At 41.0% G+C, this 27,483-nt stretch overlaps 1 protein-coding gene across 1 annotated transcript in view; it reads right to left on the minus strand.

Annotated features, from left to right (window-relative positions):
* The window catches only part of NPTN (neuroplastin), a 66,795-nt gene that overhangs the window by 30,116 nt on the left and 9,196 nt on the right, over positions 1–27,483 (minus strand). Inside the window, exon 2 of the mRNA XM_049905477.1 lies at positions 633–804. Coding sequence (XP_049761434.1) covers positions 633–804 — 172 coding nt within the window. The remainder of the gene's footprint in view (positions 1–632; positions 805–27,483) is intronic.

Consider the following 27,483-nt stretch of genomic DNA (forward strand, 5'->3'; position numbering starts at 1 on the left):
TCAAACAAAATAAAGGGTGTGAAAAGATCTCAATGCTGCAAGAAATGCACAATGTCCTTGACACTACTGGATACATAGGTCTCCCTGGTCCCACTCCAGCGTGCTCTTTCTTAGCAACGCATCATCCTCCTAAGCAGGATTAGCTCATCCTCTAAATCAGTTTTCAACCAGGAACAACCTAGACTGAAAGGTGAGGTGCCATGTGTTCTAGACATTCTAAAAAGCACCAAACCTTTTGGGTGCCAGGTAACTCCAGCCAGCAAATACCCACTTTTCTTCAAAGGATATTTCCAAGCTATCATCGCTGTATTCACTGGTCTTGATCAGGTTATGATGATTTAAAAAAAGAAAAAAAACCATTGCCTTTGAGTCGATTCTGACTCATGGTGACCCTATGCATGTCAGTACAGAACTGTGCTCCACAGGGTTTTCAGAAACAGATCGCCAGGCATTTCTTCAGAGGTGCCTCTGGGTAGGTTCGAACCACCAACATCTCAGTTAGTAGTTGCGTACTTAACGTCTGTGCCACCCAGGGACGGAGTGATGATATTAAACATTTCTAAAAGGTAATTCACTAGGGCATCTACCCAGCGGAAAGATCGTTAGGCAGATGTCTTGCTAGCCCCTCTCACCTGTGTTCCATGCTGCTGGCATTCTTCCGAGTGGCCGTCAGTTCTACCCCATTCTTTGTCCAGTAGCTGTATGTAAGTGTGTGAGAGCTGGAGGTGAGGTTACACTGCAGGATGATGGGGAGGACAAGGCTTTCTCGAATAATGACCTCTTCACTGGTGACAATCCTTGGCTCTGTAATAAGAGTGAACAATGACAGAGGGCCATAACCTTCTATCCTCTGCAGCCCTGGCCTGAGAGTTGGTTGGGGTAGGAAGGGGAGACTAAAAGAAGAGGGAGGGCAGACAGGACCACATGAGGAATTTCACTTTACCACTTTGGAGGAAGTCAAGAAAGGAAAAACAATGATTATAAGCAAATGACCACTAGCGCAGACAACAGCCTGAAGACCAGTTGGCCTAGACGTGAAAGAATGGGAGCATTACGGGTACTTGTACTGGCAACAATTCACTTACACTTTTGAATACCACCTTTTTATAATATAGGAACCACCAACCGATTCAGCTTCAATTTAGAAAAACCAGGCTCCAGCCTGCAGTTTTGAAGACAAAGGCAATTATCGTTTATATAAGTCATAAACTCCCTATGGAGTCACTAGGCCTTGGAACAGTAAGAGGTATAATTACATAATACATGTATGGCTCTTCCCACATTTAAATCTGATAAACCTTCTATGGCAAACCAGCCATGGCCAATATTTATGCAGAAAAAGACGGTGTAGGTCCTAGAAGCAAATTTCCCACTGGAAGTCTATTGCATTGGCAGAATTCTTAAGGAACTATATCGATTCTTCTCTCCAGCCCATTTATATTCCCAACAAAATTTTTTCAGAATTGCACTTGAAAACGTCTTCCATTCCAAGGTAATATAATCATAACCAGAGTGCAATATGTGTTAGTATTATGGGCTCCTAGAATTTGAGCTAAAAGGCCCTTGGAGTTAACTGAATCCCACCCTTTCAGAGCTAGAAAGGCGAAATGCCTTGCTCAAGGCCGCAATTATTAGTGGCAAAGCTGAGCCTAGAAAAGACATCTGATTGAGTTTTCTATTCCTGCCCCCCACCCCAAAATACCCCCTACCTCCCACCCTAGTGCAAGGTGCATACTTGGCCTCCTTGGTCTGTCCTGGGCTAGATAACCTGGGATCCCTAGTTCAGTATCTACAAAAATAACGATTTGAGTCAAATATCACATTCAGCAGAAATCTTTAAGTCACACTATATCATTCCTAGAAGGTTCATCTTTAAAGCACTCTGAAATCCATCACCAGTATTAAAGCCAAGATGTTTCTAAGTTTGTTATCTGTCTTTTAATCTCTTCCCAGGCTTAGTTCTCTCCCTCCTTTGGTCAAACATTACCAGGTGAGGTCTAGACTAACAACTTTTCCCATCCAAATCAGAAGTATCAGTTCGTTTTATTTTTATTTACTTATTTCCAGTTCTTTCTCAGAAATGCTTGACCAGCTTCCCATTTCCCTGTACCAGGCTACTTCCTGTCTACAATTCATAGCAGTTACCTGAGGCTGTTTTATGCAGTGTAGTGCTGTCCTGAGGACAGAACTCTCTCCCTCCACTGCAACTAAGTTTTGCTCATTTTACAGGGAGGGAGAGAAGATGGGGAAGTCATGGGATACTTGAAAAATGTAATGCCCAAGGACCTCCTAATCCACATAGCATTTCTGATTGTAGAGCCCGTATCTTCAAAGAAACCTGTGATAAATAATGCAAATCCTCAAATTTGCTTCAATAATGAATCAGCTCTATTTCCCAACACTGGCAAAAAGATAGTAGTTCTCTTCCATTCAGCACCGGTCCTTACTGGTAACACCAAACAGGGTCTCTATGTACAAATAATGGAGGCATAGCAGCCACTGAGACAGAAGCAGATGCATGTGAACACGTTAGCGCTGTGGTATCCCACGGTTTCCAAAACACACTGGACAGAAGCCAAATCCCTGGGCCTTAAGTCGAGCAGAACGGCCGCAAACCCTGCAATGGAAGGCGCACACATACCATCAGCAGAAAGCATCACAATTCCAAGAAAAATCAAAAACCAAGCAAAAACAAAAGAGAGAAAAAGATAGAACCAGTACTCCACAGAAATTAAAAATATATAAAGGCAACATTAAAACCCAAACACACTTTTAGATTTTTACTAAATTTTTATTATCCAATTTCATTTCCTGTCCCACTTGGGACTCTCCTTCTGGTTCTTCCTCTCAGACTGCACTGAGAAAGGGCGAACTCGAAGAATGAGGCCATGAGCTTCCAAATGTCTAAATACAAGGAGGCCAAAGTAAATGCTACTCTTACCTGTGGCGATGCAAATGACCACTGCAGATTAGGGAGATGAAGAAGCTGATGAAAGCAACCTGGTAGACTTTCTGCCAAGAATTCTAGGAAGGCAAAGGAAAGCACTTTTTCCTTTCAGTGTTAACGATTCAGGAGCGTGTCAGCTGGGAGCAAGTAGGATAATTTAAATAGGCTTTAACATGATTCTGCACCATAGGAGGGCTGTGGGGTGGGGTCACCTGCTTCCTGTAATTGCTGTATATGGAAGGCAGACCTGGACCGAGCTCCTTGGCCACAGTGCCACATTTGTGTTCTGCACCAGGATGAAGGTGAGGCTTTTTTTTTCCTGTGGCCAGTGAAAGTCCAAGAGTGACGAACATTTAGGAGAAACTCAAATTTTTTTTTTTTTTTTTTTAATGCAATTGACTCTGTTTAGAAGCAGGGTGTAGAAGACCCTTAAGCTTGCCATCATGCGAGTGTGGTGGAACGTGCTATGGCCAGAGAGCTATCCCAGAAACTGGGCACATTTATATTCTTGCCTTGCATTGCTCAAGGAGCTGTACTGCCAGCAGGCCAGTCTTAGATGGAAGGCTTCAATCTCCCCCTGGAAGCAAATGCCCTTGGGGATGCTGAGATCATAAAACAACACAATTAGAGTTCAATTCAGATAAAATGGAAAAAAAAAAAAAAAGTAGCAGCAGCAGCCTGGCTTCTCAAAACGTTTAAGTAGGGTTAAGTGACTGTGACTGATAAGAAAGTCTACCTAAGAGACTGAACTACGCAGGGTTTGATTCAACAACATACAAATACCCCTAAGTTAGGAAGCCTGCTTCCAAGTAACCAGGGGAATGCTAGGTACACTCCGGGCTGGTAGGTGGAGACTCATCTTTTTTCAAGTCCTCAGGCATGGCCTTCCTAGCTATTTGTCTACTTGAGTCAGGCTGCTGAAAGTACAAGTAACCAAACACCCAGCCCAGTCCATGCCTGTAAACTTTTGCAGACGTTTGTGGCCATTTGGTAATTCTGTTTTATAAGCAAAGGAGCAAGGGGGCAGGAAAAGGAGGCGTGCAAGGGAAAAAATTGTTTAAAAAAAAAAAAAAATCGCTGGGTTAATGTTCCCTATTTTCACATAGACAAAATTTTCTTTTTCCCCTTTCCAGAAGCAGTTTCTCTGATTCAACAGTGCCAACTGCAGCAGCCTCTCCTCTCCTCTGAAGCCTCTTTTTTTCCATAGAGGGATCTTCTCCGTTGCTATAAGGAAAAGATACTAATGTCTTACTTCCCATGTAAGAACACAGATTCAAAGTCGTATTACCTCCTGTGTTATTAGCAAGTTCCTCATAAACGTTTTTTACTATTTTTGCTTATTCCCTCTAAATCAGTTGGTTCCTCAAGCTGGAACTAGTCATGAATCTCTCACCGAGTCCTTGAAGAGAAGGTGAAAAACCCGCAGGACCTTTCCATTAAATACAGAACTTCCCCTCAATTATAACCAGGTCTGATGTGGGGCTAGAATTTCCCTGGCCGAAAGCATTGGCTCTATGGTGGCTTCTCCCTCCCTCTCCTTTCCACCATACAAGTAACGAGTCACTTTCCAGAAGAGAGGTGACAACGCAAGCTGCCACGTCTGAGATCTCACTTGTACCTGCTACGATCAATGAATGGAGGATTCTAAGCCAACTCGGCTCAGCCTGTCACTCACAGGGTCAGGCTGGAATTTAGTCTCCTCTTTTCATGCCACAAAGCCCGCTATGCGTGGCTTCCAAACAATTCTGTGGAGTGCTGTGCCAACAGCCATCGGAGCTCAACTGTCTGTGAACAGGACTCAAAGGCAACTGACTCAGAAACAGCAGCGGTGGGGCTTAAAAAAAAATACCTCACAGCTAGATGTCACCTGGCTCCTCATGGCAAGCTGCTTGGAAACTTCCAGACTGCTGCTTTTCCGAGGACAGGAGACTGAGGGGGCAGGACCACTAAGGAGGGGCTGCTGCATGGAGGGCTGCGATCAGAGAAGCACATGCCACCGCTTCAGAAAAGAAAAAGAGCTGGAACTATGGGAATATCCAAGCTTACATGCCACCCGACAACCAAAACACACCACCACACTGCACCCACGGCAACATTCCCGTCACAGAACAAGATGACACCAAGTCACAGTCAGGGAAAGGCTGGGCAGACACAAACTTAAAACCATAAGCCAGAGAGGTGAAGGCAGCTACTCAGAGAGCTTCAAACAGAGGAACAGAAGAAATAAAAAGCATTCAGACTGGGGACAGAAAGAAAAATAAAAAGGCACCAGAGAAGAAATCAGCAAAAAGATAGCAGGAACCCTACTACAAAATTAAAGAGGAGGGAAAGAAACAAGATCAACACCACCCTGGTTTGACTGACTGGTTTTGTAAATTTAAAACTTTTTTTTTTTTTTTAAACCTTCCCAGTTCTCCCTCCCCAGCTCTCCCCAACGCAGCTGATTTTGGATAGTCACAGATTTCCCCAAGTTCTTTGTCCTGAGGAGAAAGACACAGTGAAGGGTTGGGGATAAAGGAGGTAGCGAGGATGGCAAAGAAGGGGGGAAAAAAAAAGTTGCCACAGATGTTTTTTATACACTACAACCAGAAGGATCATGGGTTTGAAAAAAACGAAGACAAGGGGGAGGTGAGTGATCATACTGGGGAAGAGGGAAAGGAAGCAGAAGGGAAAGGCATCGGGCCACCTCTAATGACTACAGTACTACTACTGTAGGGTGCTGGACTCACTCTGAAGGACGCTTATGGTGGCCTGGGCTCGAATCCATGTTATGGAGGGGTTTTGCCTCAAGTCATTCCTCTTGGGGTCGTTGCTGGCCCTGCACTCGTAAGTCCCAGAGTCCTCCAAGGTGAGCCGGGTTATTCTCAGCACACTCACGCCGTTTGACCCGTAGGCGGTGTTTACGGTGACACGGCGCTTCCGAGCACCGTCCCACAGCTGTCTGAAAGACTCTGCCCGGTTGACTTCTGCGTACCACCACTGGATCTCTGGCGTGGGACTCCCGACCACGTCACAGTACAGCTCAAAGGCGTCCCCCGTGAGCTTAGTTTCTGACATGGGCGACTTGACAAACCCAGCTAGAGGGAGGGGGAGCAGGAAAGCAGTGACAGGCCAATCCGAAAAAAAAAAAGAATCAACAGGTGTTAATAAAAATTTAAAGAAAAGAAAAAAGCAAATGAGTTGCAAAGAACAAAAAAGGATTCATTTTTAAACTATAAAGAGACAGTAATAGCAATTCATACAAGCTTTTAGAAGAACCACCCTGGGAAGCTTATGAAGCAAAGGCAGGCTAATTACAAGCTGGGGCAGCCCAGGTGCTGGCCAGGCAGAAGCAAGCCCACTGGAAAGCATATTAGCAATGGGCCCAGCTGGTAGGAATAAGAACGCCTCAAGTCTCCGAGAAAGGCCTCTTTTCTCAGAGCACACACCGTTACCTTTCTAAACTCAGCCAAGTGATGAAAGATAACCAGAAGCGGCAGTAGGTTTGTATGTCAAGTCAGGATCTCTCTTGGGATGGGGGGACACTTGGTAGAGAAGATGTCATTTCTTTGTGAGCCTCAACAAGGAATGTTAACTGACCTACTGGCACCTTCCCTTGGGATTCAGAGTCGAAATTTCAACTGAAAGGACAGCAAATTTTTCTTTCATGCAGGAGTCTACCCTGGGTTCAGATTAGATTTTCCCCACACCCAGTTGTCAGTGACCCTCAGGCACAGGAGGACAGGAGAGTCTGTGCTTGGGGGGCAGCTCAGGAGTGGAATCAACAGTAACAGCAACGACTCATTGCCAGTGAATGAAGGTACTATGTCCTTCATAATCCCATAAATCCATACAAACAGAAAAATCTCCTGAAAAGCCAGTCTCAGAAATAACCACAGTACTTGACAGGATTTCTCCACATAGTTTCGTTGCCTGACTGCTAGAAGCCAGCTTAAAAAGGACGAGAAATGTAGACTGATGAGCTAAGCTCTAAGGTCAAGGCCAGGCCTCCGCCACCACTGCCAGGCACTGCCCAGGAACTGAAGTTGATGCCTACTTCCACTGGCCCACAATTTGCTTCAGGTTACACTTCCAAAAGACAAGGTGGCAACGGCAGAAAAGAGTAAGAAAAATATAGGTTTTTTGAAAAACTTGGAGTTGGATCCACAGAGAACTAAATCACAGTTGCGAGCATGCTGTCTTACCCATTCACTCCACCTCGGTTGTTCAGCATGTCTACCAATTCAGGCAGTGTGCTAAGGTACTAGGCAAGGAGCTAAGTGAGTACTTGGAGTGGCCGGACAACTTCCCCTGGAAAGTCTAGCTCATGAGTCAAGCCTGCCCCTCTGCAGTGAGCAGAGAGTGGGGCCAGGATCTGCCAACATCAGACAGAGAACACATCCCAGAGGAGAGGTATGAATTAAACGAAACAATTTTCCTATAGTCCAGAAGCCAAAGATGTAACAGGACTGGCTAAAAATGAAGACTGTTAAATAAAGAAATTTCTGTTTATATCGACAGTAGTATTTGCTTTCGGAGACAAACCCCACTCCATGGACCCCAAAACAGTAAAAAACAAACCAGATGCTGTTGAGTCGACTGTGACTCATGACAACCCCATTGTGTCAGAGTAGAACTGTGCTCCATACGGTTTTCAATGGCTGATTTTCCAGAAGCAGACTGACAGGCCTTTCTTCCAAGGTGCCTCTGGGTGAACTCAAACCTCCATCCTCTTAGTTAGCTGCTGAGTGCATCAACTGTTTGTACCACCCAGGGACTCCAAGAATGGTAACAGAGGTACTAAATCAAGCAGAGGTCAGGACCTCCAAATTCATACTAGTCCTTCCAGTCAGGAAACGTTCAGATCTGGGGAGGACAGGAATGCAGTGATTAACAAGCTGAGGCTAAATGCTCTCTCCGCCTTGAAAATTTCATTCCAAATCACCTCTTCAGATCCAGTGTCAGTTCTTGTAAGGAACCATCTACCAGAAGCCCCACAAAAGCCAAAAAGCTATCATTCTCAGATGCAGGGGAAGTTTTAGAATTACAGAAAGGAAACACCAAGCCCCTGTGTGAAGAGCAGCATATTTTTTTTTTCCCATAGAGTGGCATCAAGGGAGCCATGCCTCCTCAGTCAGTCTTGCAAACTGCCGTCTACCCACCTGTCAATGTCAATGCCAACTAACACAAAGGGAGAGGTAAAAGAATCTGGTTCCACTTGTTTTACTACTGGTTGTATCATCAGAGAACACTGGAAATCAGTAAATCCCTAGAGAGCAGTAAAGAGTGTTACTCTATTGTAATATTCTTGACCATGAAGTGGAAATCACAAATGGTCTCATTCTCATATTCTCTATGAACTTCAGTTATGTCCTCTCAAATGCTGTGACTATACCCTTAATTATGCCCTGCAAATCTGTTAATAGGTTTCTTTTGTATTTTTTTCCTGTCTGAATTAGCCTGTTTATCAATCTGTTGTCAGCACCAACATAAAAGGGGTGCCAGCAAGTATGTTCAGAAGCAGCAAGAGCCCATCCAATTCCAGTGTAATCTCAAATTCCAATACCACACAATCTGAAGCTAGCCGAGAAACCGCCTGAACGTTATTCCCAAAGCGCGGAGCTGAGCAAGTCACTCAAACCAACACCACACCCCTGGGCAAGAAAGAGAAGGGAGGAAGGAATGCTGATCTGATTTAGTTTAATTTCCTATTTCTGTAGAGGAAAATGAGACTAAGTCAGAAATGTTCTTTGAATTAGTAAATTACATGAGGTATATTTAAACCAGCTTATTTAAAATCAGAATAAAAACTCCTTAAAACGCTAACAATGAATAATCTTTCTGTACTCTCTTGGATGCCATAATAACAGTTATTATTAAACACATATATCAATCAATCAACAGGTAACATTTTCTGTTACACGTGTTAGGCAATGCACTAACCCAACCAAAATCTGTTGTCAAGTCGATTCCAACCCATAGCAACCCTATAGGACAGAGCAGAACTGCCCTATAGGGTTTCCAAGGAGCAGCTGGTGGATTCAAGCTGCTGACCTTTTGGTGAGCTGCCCAGCTCTTAACCACAGCGCTAGCAGGGCTCCAGGCAATGTGCTAAGCACTTTATATTCATTATCGCACTTAATTCTCAAAACTGTCTTATAAAATAAGTGCCACTGTAATCTCCTTAAAAAGACACAGAAACTGAGGCCCAAAAAGTTAAATACTCTGTCCACAGTCCCAGCAAAGAGTCTTGCCCAGGATGCAGATGAGCCTAAAGCCAAAGCATGGTCTCAACATTGCCCACAACAGTGGTCAACGTGTTTTACTAGGCTGCAGAAAGTTCTTGTACGTGTTTAAAAGTTAATAGGTATGCTTTGTTAGTTACCACATCATTAATTAAGAGTTCCCAGCCACAAAAAGCCAGGAACCGTCTATTGGAATGTTCCGCACACTATGATCACTAACTCCTGGAGCTGTAATCATATTAAAGAATGGAAAAGAGCCTAGGATCAAAGAGTTTCTAAAGCAACTGGGGGGGGTGGGGGGAGGGGAGGTAGAGGGAATAAGGGGATGACAGTGAGAAAACAAAAGATGGTTACGGAGGCAAGACTGCCCCTCTTGTTCTGATGATTCAAATGTCCTGCTCTTGAGAAGGCCGGCTTCACAGGAGGAAGGCATTTAAAATACACTAGATGCATTTCTCTGTTAAAAGGCTAGATAAAGGGTAGCAGCTTCAATTTTTACAGAACTTTACAGTTTACAAAGCGCTTCCACATACATCATATCTCATTCCGTTCAAATAATTCCCCAAGGTCCGCAGGAAAGATGCAGAAACGGGATCATGACTTGCCCAAGATCACTTACGTGGCTAATCCTTAGAGGAACTGGGACTAGAGCCCAGGTCTTCCAGCTCTTAGTCTAGAGTTCTTTCCAATAAACCAAGCCACCTCTAAACAAACCAACTAGGGGATTCCTTGATAGCTGAACACATCAAAAATCATGAAAACTGATCTATTTCCCTACCTAGCAGCAAGGAAAAGAGAGAGAGAGAGAGAAAAAAAAAAAACCTTCTCTCCACAGCACTGTGAAATCACAATTAGCAAGGGAAAGTTATTAGCAACCTTAGCCACCCAAAATTAGCTCCAATTCAGAAGAGAAGCAGCAGCTCTCAGCAACAGCAAGGAGGTGGGTAGCTCAGAGTCTGACTCAGTGCCCTGCCTTTCATTACCAAGGACTTTCAAACAACCATGTGCCCTCAACATGAGCATACACAACTGCTTAAAGTTGGGAGGGCAGTCGAGGCATCTGTTGGATCTCCAGGTCAAGGTGCACCCAGTATTTTGGAAAAAGACTCAATTTCAGAAAAGCAGCCTCCCTTCCTCCTTCCCACCCCAATAATCTCCACGCATCTCATCAGTGACTAGCTCAGACCTTACACAGTTTTGACAAAGTACTGATACCAGAATGTTCACTTCAACAATGATCAATGAGGGGAGCTTAGCGGTGGCGAATGGTTCTGGGGGAGGGAGGGGCTGACAGCTGGGGGTGGAGGGGTGGCAGGCAGAGCACAAAAAATGGAGGTAGCAAAATGGGGAGAAGTGTAATATAAAATTGCATAACGGGGTGGGGGATGGGGCAGGAAGACGACAGCTGGGGCTAGCAGCCGGAGGAAGAGAGGAGCTCTCTGGCAGGAAAACTGGATGTGTAGATATGCACAGAGGGTGAGAAGAAAAAGGGAACACAGAAGAGCAAGCTGAGTCCAAATCGGAAGAAAACTGCTTTTACGTATGCCCTAAGGAAGCAAAAAGCTAGCCTAGCCCCATACCGGAGGGGCCCCCAGAGGTTTTTACAGAGGAGGTTCTCATTTCCCTCCAGGGCATCACTGGTAATAAAGCTAACTGCTCTCCCTTCTCCCTTGGCTGACTACTGTCCAGGGCAGGCCTTTAAACCCAGCCCGCTTCTATCATTTTTCAAAAACAAAACAGCTATTCCCTTCAAGGCCCTCTCACCACTGTTCCCTCGGGGTGGCTCCTGCTGTGCTCTCCCTCAGACCTCACAGGAAAGAAGAGATGACAACCAAGGACACAGCAGCATTTCTCACACACACACTCGCATGCTCAAATCGTATACCTCAAAAAGAAGAAAGACTGAGCGAGACCCATCGACATCTAACTCCTGGTTACAGGGTCTATGATGATTTCAATCTGTCGGAATGGCCCCTAACTGCGCTAAGACTGGAACATACGCAGGCTCTGTACCTTGCTGTTAACAGGAGAAGCGGCTTGTTTGTCCCTACTGTAATACACCAAAGGTAGGGCAGAAGTCGCTCTGCACCCATTCCACGCCTGCCAACCAAGGGACAGACAGGCCTGAGGCCCTGGGAGTGGATGGAAATGGGGTAACCTGATTCTCTGCACCAGGAAGAAGGTACGTGGGTCTGATCTCATGGATTAGTCTGATCTCTACGCAGAGGTGGCAGCAATTACAAAGCATTTTCCAAATTCAAATCCACCACTTCCACAGCTTCCCCTACGCCAGGCAGAAATGACAATGGCTTAAAAATGAAGATCATTTCTACCACTAGCTTCTCAGCCAGAGCACACCCTTTATTTTGAAATTACACCACCCAAAGTAGCCTAAAGGAATCTGTTTGGTCCATATTAACTGGCCTTCAGCTTTAGAGAAACAGGGAAATTTATTTAGTGCCAAAAGCCTATATATTGATTAAAAGAAGCAAACTCTAAAATCAGACTGCCTGGGTTCACATCCAGGTTCCGTCACTAACAGTGTTACCTTAAACAAGTGACCTAACCTCTCTGAGCATTATCTCCCTCATCTGTAAAATGGGGCTAACAATATGAGTACCTCATAGGTATATATTGTGAGGATTAGATAACACAGAAGTTCCATAAATAGCGCATGGCTCACGGTAAGTATTCAATAATGTTAGCTATTATTATCCGTCTCCAGAGAAATAAACGCTGAACAGGCCATGTGCAGTAGACTTCAGCACTGCTCCACAACAGGTGGGAAAAAAGAACCTTTACGTTTGAGATGAGTTTCAACTTGGAATCCAGTGTCTTCAAGAAACAACAAATAATTAGCCTTAACCTTTCAAGTAAAATGAGTAACAAAAGAGAAATGTTAACTGGAGGAGGCAATGAAAAAGGAATGAATTCTCCATTCCTTTCTCTCCTTACAGCGAACTAGAATCGGGAGAGTGGTAACAACACACACACGCGTGGACTCAGGAGTAGCAAACATTATTATAGAGTTGTCAGCCATCAAATCTGGGATATTATCAACACCATAGGAAGCCCAAGAATAATGAAAAAGAGGCAATACAATGTTCTCCTTAAAAAAAAATAAAGAATAAACCAACCAATTACAAATCAGGCTGCTTCACCATGACCTATGCAGGAAACACACTGGCTACTCAGCAAGCCAAACCGTAAATTCACAAAACTTAAGATGATAGTTACACAATTTTGGATCATGTCAGACTAGCTGAATTTCAGTCTAAGAAAGACTGAATTCTTATACTCTTTGAGCAGTTTCTTCAGATACAGAATGGGAATAATGTCACCTACTTTATAGTTGCAAAAATCATGTAGCATGTGGAAGAGTTCTGTAAATAGAAGCTCTATGCAAATGTTACTTTAGGAGTGACAAGCATCTGATATGATCCATCTATACTTCAACAGGGATCTTCATTCAGTCCTGTGACAGTGCCACTGACAAGCTAAGCAACCACGACCTACCTAGATCTGTGGGCCTTATAATGACACACACAAAAAGGATAGGAATCTAATGAAAAGCCATGGGCCCCTCTCATCCCAGAAAAAAAAAAAGCACACAAAATTCTGCATCTAGTTTCAGCAGTGTTTCAGACCCCAGGTTTGATACCCTAAGTCTAGGTGGTACTGCCACTGAGTGAGTAGACAGATAGGGGTCTATTAGGCCAAGAGCTCACCTTATAGGGAAATGAGCCATGGTTTAAAACATCTCGGCTGGATTCTTCAACTTCTTCAACCTCAGCCTCCTCATCTGAAAAATGGGGATAACAAGCTCCTACCTTCTTCATAAGGTCATGGACATGAACAATGTATGAAAATCACTTTGTAAACCTGTAAAGCCATGACTGTAATAAGATTGGAGTTTTATCCAAGAATTCTACTCTGTAACTTACAGGACGATCCAAACCGGTCCTGAGTGCTCTGCGGAGGAATCTCAAAAGCAGTGTGACAGGGCTCATAGGCTCACCCACCAGAGGCAGTAGTATCTGCTGTGGTGACTTTTTCTGACCTTTTCCATTTTCCAGAAGAAAAAAGCAATGAAAACCACTGACCCGAAGAATTTAAACATGTTTCAAACAGAAAGTAACATTAAATATGGTAGCATTGCCAGCAATCAAAAAAGAGGATTTAGAATAAATTCTCATTTTTTAAAAACGGTCTTATAAAACTTGAACCTGACACCAGATCTGCAAAGAGAAGAATCAGCTCAGAAGTGATCCTATTTTGCATTTCTTCCTGCACCTCTAACATGTTCCAGGGGCTAAGTAACACTTGCCTGCAATTCTAAATATCCTTACGTGGGCTCTAACAAATTAAAAGCCCTGCTTATATGTTATCGGCTTTTTGGGTTATATGTTATCTGTCAGAAGGTCCTAGTCACCACGTACTTAGTCTGGGCTTTTCTAGTACTCAGATAAACATCCTCATTATCAAAGACATTCCTTGAGACCAAGGCTTCAAACTGGGTTTGTTCCTTTCCGACCCCTGCCGATAATTTACATTTCTAACAAGTTCTTAGGAGATGCTAATGCTGTTGGTTAGGGACGAATTCTGAGATCCACTAGCACCGTGGCAGTTCTCAAAGTTTATTTTACATAAGGATCACCTGGGGATTTTCTTAAACTGTAGATTCCGATTCAGTACATCTGGGATAGAAACGCAAATTATCAGCCAGAGCTTGAACCTGAAAGAACTGATTCAAAGCCCTGCTTGAGACTAACAACCTGGTTTTCCTCACCCCAGACTCATGGTGAGCCTACAGGACAGAGTAGAACTGCCCCACAGGGTTTCCACTGAGCGACTGGTAGGTTCAGACTGCTGATCTTCTGGTTAGCAGCCAAATGCTTAACCACGGTGCCACCAAGGCCCTGCTACACCAACAGGACTCCAATAATAGATCAGGTCTCGTTTTGAGTCTGATATCAAAATGACCATGACTTTTTAAAAACTAAAAGTGTGTGCAAGTGGGAAAATGTAGTAACCACCACCTGCTGTTAAACTGATCTTTTTAGGAAACTCTAGGAAATTCACTTCATAACCCCACAAATGGCATGAGCAGTATTCAAACAGTTGGTACACAAAGGAAAAAAGCTAGTTTTGCTAACATTAAAAACAATGGATGTCTCACGCAAGGAAAACAAACACACAAAAACCAGTTCTATCTCAAAGAGAGTTGTTAATGAAAACTTGGGTTCAAATAGTGAGAAATCCTTGTATGTTTAAACAAATGCTCATAAAAGTTCTCTTATCCCAAAAGACTGTCAAAAATAGCTCTGGGTTGGTCTAGAACTACATCCAAAATGGAGCTCTGAAGCCAGAAACCTCTTTTTTTTTTTTTCTAAGTTACAGCATTTTAGGACTGTGCTTCATTTGGCCCTCCAGTTAGGATTTATTAAAGGCAAAATGAAAACAATTTGTTAAAAAGGTTGAATACTCTGAAAAGCCTTGAGTAATTACTGTATCAAAAACTAACCTAATTACTTTTTTCTGAAATGCACTTGGCTATACATTCAATATAACTTCTGATAACAAGCTCAATTTCTGTCTCCAACAACTTTGCACCAACAATCAGGGCTTAAGTGTTAAAGATAACACCATTCATCTCAGTCTTCCAAAGGATAACGCAATTCATCTCATTCTTCCATCATCATACATGCCAGGAATACGACAGTGAACACAAGCAGCCCAAGCCAACGGCCTAGATATAATCCACGAGATTTTTAACTGGAGGAGGTAGGAAGCTACCCCTGGCAGCCCCCTTTTAAGCTTTTTCCCAGAAACCGGAGTCAAGTTCTTGGCACACGGGGAAATTCAATTTTTGAATCACGTTCCAGGATGTTAAGGTAAAACAGTCCCAGTCTTCCCAGTGGATGAGTTATTTACAAACCATTAATAGCTTGTAGTAGAAGCCACAATGAGAACTGTGTTATTTATATTATCAAAGGCAAAACTTTTCTTAGATGGCAAAATCCTAGAGCAGCGATTCTCAAACTTTGTCATACATCAGAATCACTTGGAGGGCTGGTTAAAACTTAGATTGTGGGCTCCTCGCCCTGAATTTCTGATTCAGGTGGTCTGGGGTGGGATCTAAGAATCTGCATTTCTAACAAGTTCCCTGGTGTCGCTGGTGCTGCTGGTTTACAGACCACACTAGGACAACCACTGTCTCAGGAATTCTGAAACTGTTAACATTTTCAACTTGTTCAAACAGAAAGAAAATAATGGCACAGGAGCCACAGAGATGTTTCTGAAACCATATAAAGATTCTTGGCAGCAGCTGCATCTGTGGTCATATCCCAAAGAAGTAATGTAACAAAAATAATTGCTAAAAAACTGTCACTCAGTATATGACTTCATAACAATGACTTTTATATTTGTTCAGGTTACCAATCTATAAATTGAGAACATGCCCTCAATTACCATTTACTGAGGGCCTGTTTTGCCAAGGACTGTGCCTAGGGATAATGAAGATAATCTGTTCCTAAAGAGATCACAACCTTGCAAGACAAGAGATATACGAAAAATCAAAATTAAATACAAATTATAACGGCCACTTCCATGACAGATGTGTACAACGGGAACATATAACAACATGTACCAGGAATAATTATTTTGCTAAGTGTGCATGCCTAGAAAGCGTATGCATGAGATCTGAGTTTAGCCTTGTCAGGTTGGCGGTGAGTGGGTGGTGGTCTGGTTCTAGGCAAGAGGAAAGAGAGCACAGTGCTGGATGGAGAAGTGGCAGGAATGAGCAGTTCAAAATACAGCTGGAAAACTTCAGTATTTTTTGAGTGCTATTATATTCCGAGCACCTGTTAAGTGCTCATGCTACTCAGAAAAACAAGACAGTCTCTATCTTCAAGACCTCACCATCTAGGGAGAATGACAGGTTATCTTGCAGGTTATAAAAAGCGTGTGTCCTAAGCTAAGCAGTTTGAACTTCTTTCTACAGAACAAGGAGTGTAACTGATATGACCTGTGTCAGTATGAAGGATGGACCAGAAGGAAGGAAGTCAGAAAGACCCGCTAGGAAGCCCTTTCAATAATCCAAGTGAAAAATGAGAGTCTGAACTAAGAGTGGCTGTGGGAATCGTGAGAAGGTGACAGATGGAAGGAATGTTTACAAGATAGAATCAACTCAACCTGTTGGCCTTATGGGTAGAGAGTGATACTACAAATGGAATAAGGGAGGACAGGCTGATATCCAGGTGAAATGTCCCAAACTCACTGCCAGGAAGTTAATTAGGACTCACAGCGACCCTATAACAAAAACAACAACAGCAACCCTATAGGACAGATTAAAACTGCCCCATAGAGTTTCCAAGGAAGCAGACTGCCACATCTTTTTCCTATGGAGCAGCTGATGGGTTCAAGCTGCCAACCTTTCTTTCAGATAGCACCTGAGCACTTGACCACTGTGCCACGAGGGCTCCTTGGTGACATGCCCAGTAGGTAGTTAAAAAAGTAGAACTGGTAATCAGAAAAGAGGTGGAGGCTGGAAACATGCACTTGGGAATTACTAGCTTAGATGAAACTGAAACCATGGGAGGAGAAGAAATCACTCAGGGAGGGTGAGAAAGGGACTGAGAATGGAACTTTCTACGTAATTACGCTTCTTTCCAAATGAGTCATCACTGAATGCACTACACTTTTATTAGGATAAAATATACCAAGTTAGGAATTCATTCCCATCCTTTATCAGCACCACACTTTAATAGCATCAGGTAAATATTATTCTGCTTCTGAAGACTTAGAAGAAGGATCTTCTGTTGTTCATGATGACAGTGACTCCTCAGGTACAGGCATGGTCTCCATACCAGAAGCTCTCAAAGATGCAATGGACTCTGCTTGAGTAGAGTGTGTAATGTCATTTGCCTTTATAAGGAATTCCCAATTTTTTCAGAAAAGCTATCCATTGGCCAGAGTATCTTTGGAAATGTTTCTTGGTGGGGAAAAGCTAAACTAACACTTATTCCCAACCAATCTTCTTAGCTTTTAAAAATGTATGCAATCTCAGTCTAAAGCCCTAGGCAAAACCAGCTCTCACTATGCAGTGAAGAGTACTGAAAAAAGCAAAGCCAGTATGCCACAGACCAAGTGATTCTCCAGAAAATATCAACAGCAGTAGTAGCTCTATTTTAGATTGTGTAAGAAGTTCATGAGGGAATATATTTACACTCTTTTTGCTCCTTTCTGCTCCTCAATATTTCTGTAAAGATTAACCAGATATGATTTTGAAAATTAAGGATGTGACAGTAACACAGGCAAGTGACCATGAGATTTCTCCAATACTGGTATGAAATGGGAAATATGCTACCCCTCCTCTAGACCCCCAATGGTTTCTCAATTTTAAAAAGCGAGGATACTCTACAGATTTAAAAAAAAAAAGTCATTGCTGTCAAGTAGATTCCGACTCATAAGGACCCTATAGGATAGAGTAGAACTGCCCCATAGGGTTTCCAAGGTTCTAGATCTTTATGGAAGCAGACTACCACATCTTTCTCCCATGAAGCAGCTGATGAGTTTGAATGCTGACCTTTGGATTAGCAGTCTAGCACTTTAACGACTGAGCCGCTACAGCTCCTTCAATAGAACTACACTGAGTCTTACTGTGAATTTTCAAAAATGAGACAGACTGAACTCCTTTACCTATAAGGTCATACTGCCAATGTGTTGAAACTACAAACTTTCCCACTACTTAAGTCATTATGGTGGCAAAAATTATTTATATGGTGAGATTAAACAACAGATTCCAAGGACTATTTTGTATTACACGCTATACATGGAGATCTGTATTTCTTCCAAAATTTTCAACAACTTATATGGTTATTGTCTCTTCCAGGAATTTTACTTGCCTCCCCAAAAGGGGCAATGACATGAAAAAAAAAAAGATGCTATTAATAATTTTGATGGGGCAACGGGCGCAAACTGAGAATTGTGGTCATCCAATTTACAGGGAAACTGGAGGTTGTGTTGTGTAAGGTCAAGCAACTAGCATGGTGCGATCCCAGAATAAAACTCCAGGTTAATTAACTTGAAATCCTAAATGCAGAATAACTGTGATTTACAAACTTTTCCCAAACAACTTCAAGCAGTAATTTTCCAAGAACTCTACTGATTGTATTTATTCTTCCAAAGCGCCTTCAAAGTCCTAGTTTTGTTTTTCTCTATCAAAAATGAGAAATCCTCAACCCACAGTCTTCTACATTAAATATCATTTGGTAGCTATACTACCCTTGGAAACCCTGGTGGCGTAGTGGTTAAGTGCTACGGCTGCTAGCCAAAGGGTCGGCAGTTCAAATCCGCCAGGCGCTCCTTGGAAACTCTATGGGGCAGGTCTACTCTGTCCTATAGGGTCGCTATGAGTCGGAATCAACTCGACAGCACTGGGGTTTTGGTATACCACCCTTGGCTCAGGTAACTTCCTCATTAACCAGAATCTCTTCCCTTACTGCAGAGTACACAATTCATGGCCCTAGTGCCCAAAAGGAAGATACCTCCTCTCATGATTTCAAATGACAGTATGCAAAGATCACTGAACCTTAAAATTTGCAAAGGGTATTTCTCTATGTAGTAATCTCAGAGTATTATCTGGTGTAAATTATAAACCCTGGTGCAAAAGAGGCCAAGAATGTGTAGTCTAGCATTGACTCTCTAGAATGTATTATCTTGTACTCTGATAGTATTTCAGATATGAACACCAAAGTGTACAGTATTAAAATGTTGTTGTTGTGTGCCATCGAGTCAATTCTGACTCACAGAAACCCTATATGACAGAGTAGAACTGCCCCATAGGGTTTCCTAGGCTGTAAATCTTTACTGGACCAGATAGCCAGCTCTCTTCTCCCACGGAGGTGCTGGTGGGTTTGAACTGCCGACCTCTCGGTTAGCAGCCAAGCACTTAACCATTGTGCCACCAGGGCTTCCACTGAAATGCTAGACACATCAGTTTAAACTGTGACTTAAAAAAAGTTATGTATAGAAATCATTCCATTTAATAAATATATATACATTAAAATGTGAAACCTCAGTTCTCTTACATGTACAACCAGTGGAATGTACCTGGTTCCTAGGGTTTCTTTCAGCTCTAATATTCTGCAAATCTATATATTAAAAATCACCAATTAACTGAAATAGTGTATATTCTATGAATTCATGAAAATACATAATACAAAACTGTGTTTATAAAAAATAACATTTTAATATATGACTTATTTGGAAACCAGGATATGCCTCTAATTTTGTATCCCAACAATGCCTTGCTGCACACATTATACTTAATCATGTCTATTAAAAGAATGGTAAAAAAATAAGATTCTCATTACCAAGGATTAAGGATAAAATGCTTTTATTAAATTTCAACCTATTAACAACTTAAAACGTACTAGTAGTCATTAGTTTGTTAATGCACAGCATAAAAATGAAACCATTTTTCTTTAAGTTGTGGGGTGTTTCATGACATCAGGGCCATCTTTCTGTATCAATAGAAGCACAGATTCTAGGACGCTACACTACAGTACATTTGAATTTACCATAGATGCTCTGGAGGCTGTTTTTTATTTAGAAAAATTAAATCCCCACTGTCAGTCTGTTTTCTTGACATGCATTCGTTAATCCTGGCAAGCAAGTGAATAAAAACTGAATGTAAAATTGATTTTTGATTTGAGATTTACCTTACAGTTAGATTGCAACCTTCCCACGCTTTTCCAAAATAGGTAATAATGCCGCCTCATCATCAATTCGTACAGGAAAAGAAGTTCAGGTTCTCTGTAAACCTCTAGAGTAAAAAACAAATGAGCAAAAAGCCTAGAAGTCTTTTCTTTGAGAATACAACCTTGGAAAAAAACACTTGGGAGTGGAGGGAGTAGGACATTTTCTAGCTATTCTAAAAAAGCAAGAAAATTTCAAAAAGATTACTGAACCTATAATGTTTCTGAAAGTAATTCATTATAACAGCAGCTAACATTCATTAATCACTTTAGGTGTGTCAGGCATACTGCAAAGTGTATTATGTAATTTAATTCAGCACATAATAATAGAATCTACCTCGTAAGCACAGAGATTAAATAATTTGCCTAATATCACTCAGCTGATGGTGGCAGAGAGGACACAGACCCTGACAGTGTGATTCCAGAGCTGGTACCAGGACACTATACTACCTCACTAATGCTTTGTTTACCATGGACATTTAGAACTAAAGAGTATCTAGTATACATTATTCAATCCAAAACATTTTATCCTTGAATGACTGGCATACAAGAATACTCTGCTTCTTTCTCATTCATGTTACCAGTTCAGGCCTTAATCATTACACATCTATCCCCAATTATCTGAATTATCTACGTAGAAATTCTTTGTGGGCCTCTGAGTTTAAAAAGTATGTGGCATTATTAAACATGAACTTTTTTTTTTTTTTTCAAAGCTGGCATTCCTAACTAATAAACTGGAACTTGGTATTCAGTCTCCGAGGTGGTTGCTAAAACCACACAGCCCTAAGATCTTACCCCCACCAAGAAGGGCTGAAAACTAATAGCACTTTCAACTCCCTTCCAAGCAGAGACTTACCAGCACACCTCTGCACTCTACTATCACGTTTGTGCATATTCCTGGATTTCAAAACTCTGGGCAAATAACAAGTAGCTCTTTCCCACAAACAAGGTGAAAAGCCTTGCAATTAAGTATTATTTTACCAAGTCCATTTTGCATAGGATGATTATCCTTTGCTATTTTATAGACACTGCCTGAAAGGGATCATCTTTTCTTTTGGTCTCATTTCAACCATAGACACATGTGATGAGTATTTTAACCATTGATTGTACATGTAACCACTGATTGTACATGTAAGAGAGCTGAGGTTTCACATTTTAATGTATATTTGACTTTGCAAAGTATGCACAGACCCTCTTCCATACAAGTATCAAGACTGACCAAGTACACCATGAACCAAAGGTACAAAACATCCTTGTGCAAAAATTTCAGAAGTAGGTCTACAAAGGGGCCATTTATTTCATCAAATTTAAAACCTTGTCTCTCAGACCCTAAGGACTCTTTGGAACACTTAGGGGACTTCTTCTCCCCCAAACAACCCTACTTTGATCTGACAAATTGAGATTCTACTTGGTATTTTAAAAACAAAACTTTTCCACTGCTAAAGTTTGAAAAGTCCTAATCTAACACTTAGATATACTATGGTCCAAAAAGGCTATAATCTACCTGCAGGACTCTTACTAAAATCCAAGTGTTCTGACTTCCTGGTCACTAATGTCGTTATCTACTAAAACTTGCTGCCCCCTCAATCTCTCAGGAAGACCCAAAATTCAATCAACCCTCCAAATCTGTTTTGTTCTCCCTTCATAATTACTTCCAATTTGGACTCTTCGAGCCTTGTTTCAGGTCCTCATTACCTCAGAACTACAAGACTGGGTAGAAATGTGAGGTGCAGGATCAGGTTATGTTACTTACCTAGCAAAACTGTTTCCAGAATGTTTTCCATAAAAAGTGGCAGAGGTGCCCTGGGAATTGTCCACATGGCTAAGACATCAAATGTGTGAACATTAAAGATTTCTGCCAAAAAGCATGGCTCAAGATAAAAATCATGGCAATATACTGTTCTTTCCCATTTAACAAAGCTTTTCCCTGTTTGGAATGAGAAATGGCCTTTTGGTAGGTCAATTTCAGTATCAAGAATTCAGTCATCATCAACATAATTCTGTTTAACTGACAATTAGTAACAACGGATGTATTCTAGAGGCGCCATACACATACATAAATGAAAATATCTGTCACTTCAATTAGTATTTTCAGAAAAGGAGGGCTATAAATACCTAGATGAATTATAATTAATACTACTCAGTACAAAGCATTACGGTCTGTAAATGCTATGTGTGTACACAGTTAGCTTTGAAAGGGTACACAACAAAGTACTAATATAACAGTGCTTATTCCTATTTTTATTCCTGGGGAGTGGGAATCAAAGATAGAAAAGGAGAAGCTTTAATATACTACTTTAAACACCAGGGTATTATTTGAAATCATCATGTAAGCAAGCCCTTTCATAATTTTTAAAAATCCAAGAACTTTTCCCGTTTTTCAAAAAGTCAAATGAAATAATTCTATGCCAAAATACTAGTTAGTCAGTATCCAGCTGGGTGGGTTCATTCATCCAGACTGGTAATATTCCCTCCCGTAGTTAGTTACAACTTCTCTTTGAAAAGTCAATCTGGTGAAAGCTTTGTTAAATTCTAGGCAGAGTTGGCTAACAGTCTTGTGTATCTGGTTACCTCAGGCTCACCTGGTCCTACTAGGCCTGTCAAGTTTTTGCAATGGTGTATTTTGAGAGTTTAAGACTTTATACAATTCTTGAGGTCTTTCAGTGACAAACGGATAGTGTTGTAGAATGGTAAAGTGACATTCTACTAAGACACTACTAAAAACACATTCCACTCAAGCCCTTTCCCATTCTGGCTGTAAAAAGCTACTGAAATACACATACCTGTTACTGAAATACAGGTGCCAGGAGGCTCATACCTCTACTGGTAATTTCTGGGCAATTTTCACTATCACCTAATGCTGTTCCTACAGCAAGAATTACTGCTCTGTATTCTCTAGTGAATTTTTTTCCCTTTAATGCACATAATAATTTGCCCTTTCATCTTCTAGCTATAAAATCTGATTACTCCTAGTCCCACCCCCCTCCCATAACTGAAATTTGTCTACCTGCCACTGGGTAGCAGATTGTATGTTCCATGGGCAGACATTTCAGCATGTTTCATGCGTATTCATAGTAAGTGGTAGCCTTACAAAGAACTAAAATTTACCAGCCTCATAGTTCACAATCAGTATTCTTTACTAGCCACCTGCCTGGAACTCTTTCTGCCTTGATGTCCTCAGTTCCATCAGGAATTAATCTCCTTTGTGACTAGGCCTTGAAGACTACCTGGGCTGTTCCTGAGAAATAAGGACATTATGACCCTGTGGGGATTAAGAGATTTTAAAAGCATGTTAGAAAAATCCCCACCATCTACAGAAAATCATTAAACACCTACTAGGAAATGTAAAAATACGCAGGAGTCAAAATATGCCAACATTCCAATTCCAAAATATCAGCCAACTAAACTAACCCTTGTATATTACAAGTATAATAGAATTTGCCATCCCTCTGCCTAAAAGTACTCAAATAAAACAAGATAACGAGTTGAAAAGTGCCAAACGTTTATCTAGAAACAAATGAAAATACCAGAAGGGACAAGACCAAGTACGTATGATAAGAGACTAAAATAAAGATAAGGAAAATAAGAAAACAAGACTTAAAAAAAAAATGTACATCTAACTAACTCTTAAAAGGGACTCAAAATCATCTTGTGGAGGAAAACAAAGACAACAGAAATATAAGGATGGATTACTAAAAACTAAAAGCTTAGTATGCTTAAAACAGCAAGATGTATATGTCTCTTTTAGTATTTTATAAGAACCAAGAAAATGTAGAACTTTCAAACATTTCAGTGGACAATTGGTAGAAAATCAGACTAGTTTCCTAGCAAAAATCATGTTGCTAAATTTCTAACTCAAGCAACAACTATAAAAATGTCACTTTTTATAGCATGATCTAATTTTGAAGGTGTAATAAATTACTACAGTACTACTAGCAAAATTACCTGCCCCATAAAATAAAGATCATTGATACCTGGATATGCTGTGGTTGAAAACTAATCTGAAAGACTAAGAGGTTGATCAATTAAAATAGTTTGGAATCAGCTTATAAGCATCAGGCTCCAAATAGCTTAAAATGGTCAGGCTCCAAATAAATGGTAGGTAGGTTGTCTGTTAACCAAAAAAAATAAAAATTACTTGCTTGCTTCTATTAAAAATAAGGAGCCTGATATCCCCTAAATTAAGGATGTCAAATTTCATTTAAAAATTCACTATAAAACACAGTAGATTATAAAAGTAAACCAGGATAACTGATGGGTATTGGCAGTAGGGAGAAAACTTTATCAAACACATACCCTGTGCCAGAAGCCACACACTAAGCACCTTATATACACAATCTCATTCTACTTACCTCCCTATGAAAAAAAAAGAAAAAAAAAAAATTTTGAGGTGTGTATTATTCCTAACAGGCAGATGCGGAAACAGAGGCTAAGAGTTGCCAAACTCAGGTTTCCGATCCAATCTCTCATATTGTAAGCCTTTGGTGAAGAGGATGCAAACTGGGGCCCCACTGAATGTTTTATTTGACCAGCACTGTGTATTTAAAAGCCCAACTTCCAGTGTTTTCAGAACATGTATTCTCAGTTTAGCAAATGGTACTTGCCTAGATCGTGACGTAGCAGGAGAAAAGTAGGGTGCAGAACTCAAGTTCTAGTAAAAAGACCAGACTTAATGGTCTGACTGCTACTGAAGGGACCCCAGAAGACATGGCCCCCAAACTCTCTGTTAGCCCAAAACTAAAACTATTCCCAAAGCCAACTCTTCAGACAAAGATGATACTCGTGAAGAGTGTGCTTCTTGGCTCAAGTAGATCCATGAGACTAAATGGGCACCTCCTGTCCGGAGGTGAGATGAGAAGGCAGAGTGGGACAGGAGCTGGTAAATGGACACAGGAAATACAGGGTGGGAAGGAGGAGTGTGCTGTCACGTTATAGGGAGAGCAACTAGGGTCACAAAACAATGTATGTACACACTTTTGTACAAGAAACTAACTTGAACTCTAAAGTTTTCACTTAAAGCACAATAAAAAAATTTTTTTTAATTTCCTAGTTTCACAAAAATCACAAGTTACTTTTAACACTTCCTAAAAGTGCCTTAAATGTATTTCAAATAAATATTTATTAGTTATGATTATGCTTCATGTTGCTTAATATCATTCATCTTGGAACCTATTTCATTGTTCAGTTCTTATTGTTCTTTATAGCCACCACTCCCCACCCCAACCTCCACCGAAAGAACAGAAGGTAGATCTCTTATACTGAATTATTGACATACACTGACACACCACTGGTTAAAAGACCTTGTAACAACAAAGCTCATGAAACCATGATTTGTCTTACTATTGAAATTTAACTATAAAAAGACCATATTCCTGGTGTGCAGAGTTCGCATCCATCTTCTCTGACCCTCTAAATCTGGTGGTTATAATTCAGCATATGAAAATTATTCTAAACCAAGTAGGCAGAAAAGGGTGTGGTCAAGCACATCTTTATTCATACCCTTTTCTTCTTCCAAGCCACAAAGCCAAGAATACAAACATATTTCAAATCCCTAGGCAAAAAACTCACAGAAGGACAATCTTTGAACCTCTAGCCCCAGAAGCATCCTTATGGGCATAGCCTCAAGACAATAGTGACCTAAAATTTTAAATATTTTAAATAAAAGGGAGAAGAGAGGAATTGCTGAGACCCTCAGCTCATCTCCTTCCTGAAAACAGCTCTAATTTTTAGAAATGAAAAAATTATAATTGAAGAAAACATATGTAGAAATTTGATGTAACCAGACTAAAACATTATATTTGCTCACACAAAATTTGCGATGCAGTATAATTTTGATTATATTAAATCTACTTTAGGAAGATTTTATGCCACAAAAAACTCAAGAACTTATAAGACTTTGTCTGCTAAGTTCTAAATGGAAGGCCAAAACGGCAAAGACACTCTTCTCTGAGAATAAAAATTCATTGTTGATCTAAAATTCAAATTTAACTGGTCATCCTGTATTTTATCTGGCAACCCTACACTCTTCAAACCAATTAAAGCTCTCTACCAAATTATTACAGCACCACTCCCACTCCTAAAGGACAGCTGGGACATTCTATCACAGCAGAATTTTGACCAATAAAGTCTTAGAGGCTACCCAGACCCATCTTAAAGGCTGGACGTGCTCTATTCCTGGTGGTATGGTTTTCTTAATAGCTCACATTTGCCACATAAAAGAAAAAGCCTAATTTCTAACAGCCAAAGGTGAAAGTTTTATGAGAGTCCACCCAAAGACTTCTGTTGTTGCTGACACGGAGTCCCACTCATGGTAACCTTACGTAGAGGCTAACAGAAAGCTCACCTGTCCTGCATCATCCTCACAACCGCCCGCATGTTTGAGCCCACCGTTGAGACTACTGTGCCAATCCATCTCACCGAGGGTCTCCCATACCCTCGTTGGCCCTCTACTTCACCAAACGTGATGTCCTCAAGTGACTGATCCCTCCTGATGACATGCCCAAAGCAATCAAGTCAGACAATGTTCTGTTGTGATTTATACGGTTTTCACTGGCTAGTGAACTCTTTCTAACTTTATACCTCAGTGTATCAAACACAGACTGGAAGAACTTCAGAGTTTAGATTTTCAATAACCAAATATAAAGAAGTTGCTTATGAAGATTATAATAAATGGAATCTTGTTTTAAGTATTATAGGAAGGTCCCAAAAGCTACTTCAGGAGTCCCCGGGTGGTACAAACAGTTACAGGCTGGATGACTAGCCAAAAGGTTGGCGGTTCAAACCTACTCACAGGTGCCTTGGGAGACAGGCCTAGTGATCTGCTTCTGAAAAGTCGGAGCCTGGAAAAACCTATGGAGCAGTTCTAACCTACACACATGGGGTTGCCATGAGTCTGAATCAACTCCATGGCAACAACAACAAAAGCTACTTCAATGAATTCCAAAGTTAATCTTCCATTTTTCTTGAATTCATAATCATGTAATTTTAGAGCCAGAAACACATTAACATCCGACCCTTAAAATTTTCTAAAATCCATGCATTTTGTTTTCTATTTATTTCCAAGATTTTAAAAAATTTTCTTCTATTGAGCCCAAGTACTAAATATATAACAGAAACAAAAGATCCTCCTTATTTTACAAGGTCTCTCTCAACCAGCTCTTTACCCTACTTGTAATAGCTCTGACAATGAGCAAGTGCAAATAACTGTTCTTCTGCTGGTTTCATTAAAATCATCTAATACTGCATCTATACTTCCTTGTGCTCCAGGCCACTGCTCTTTGATACAGCCCATCCATCTCTGGAGACTGCCTAATTCCCTTACTTCATTTACACTGCTACCTTGAAGGTATTAATAGATAATCACATTCCCTAACGGCTCCCTTTTCATAAGTTTAGCTCCTTCAGGCTTTTCTCAAAGTCTCACTCTATCATCAACTTAAAATGTATCTGTCTTTTCCTAAATGTGGTTAGAAAATGTTTGCAATTATTTGGAACTCAATCCTAGCAAGAGAACAGTAACACTGTTAGTGATCATGTATCAGAATTATGGTAC

Source organism: Elephas maximus, chromosome 13, assembly GCF_024166365.1.
Source record: "Elephas maximus indicus isolate mEleMax1 chromosome 13, mEleMax1 primary haplotype, whole genome shotgun sequence".
Taxonomy (NCBI): domain Eukaryota; kingdom Metazoa; phylum Chordata; class Mammalia; order Proboscidea; family Elephantidae; genus Elephas; species Elephas maximus.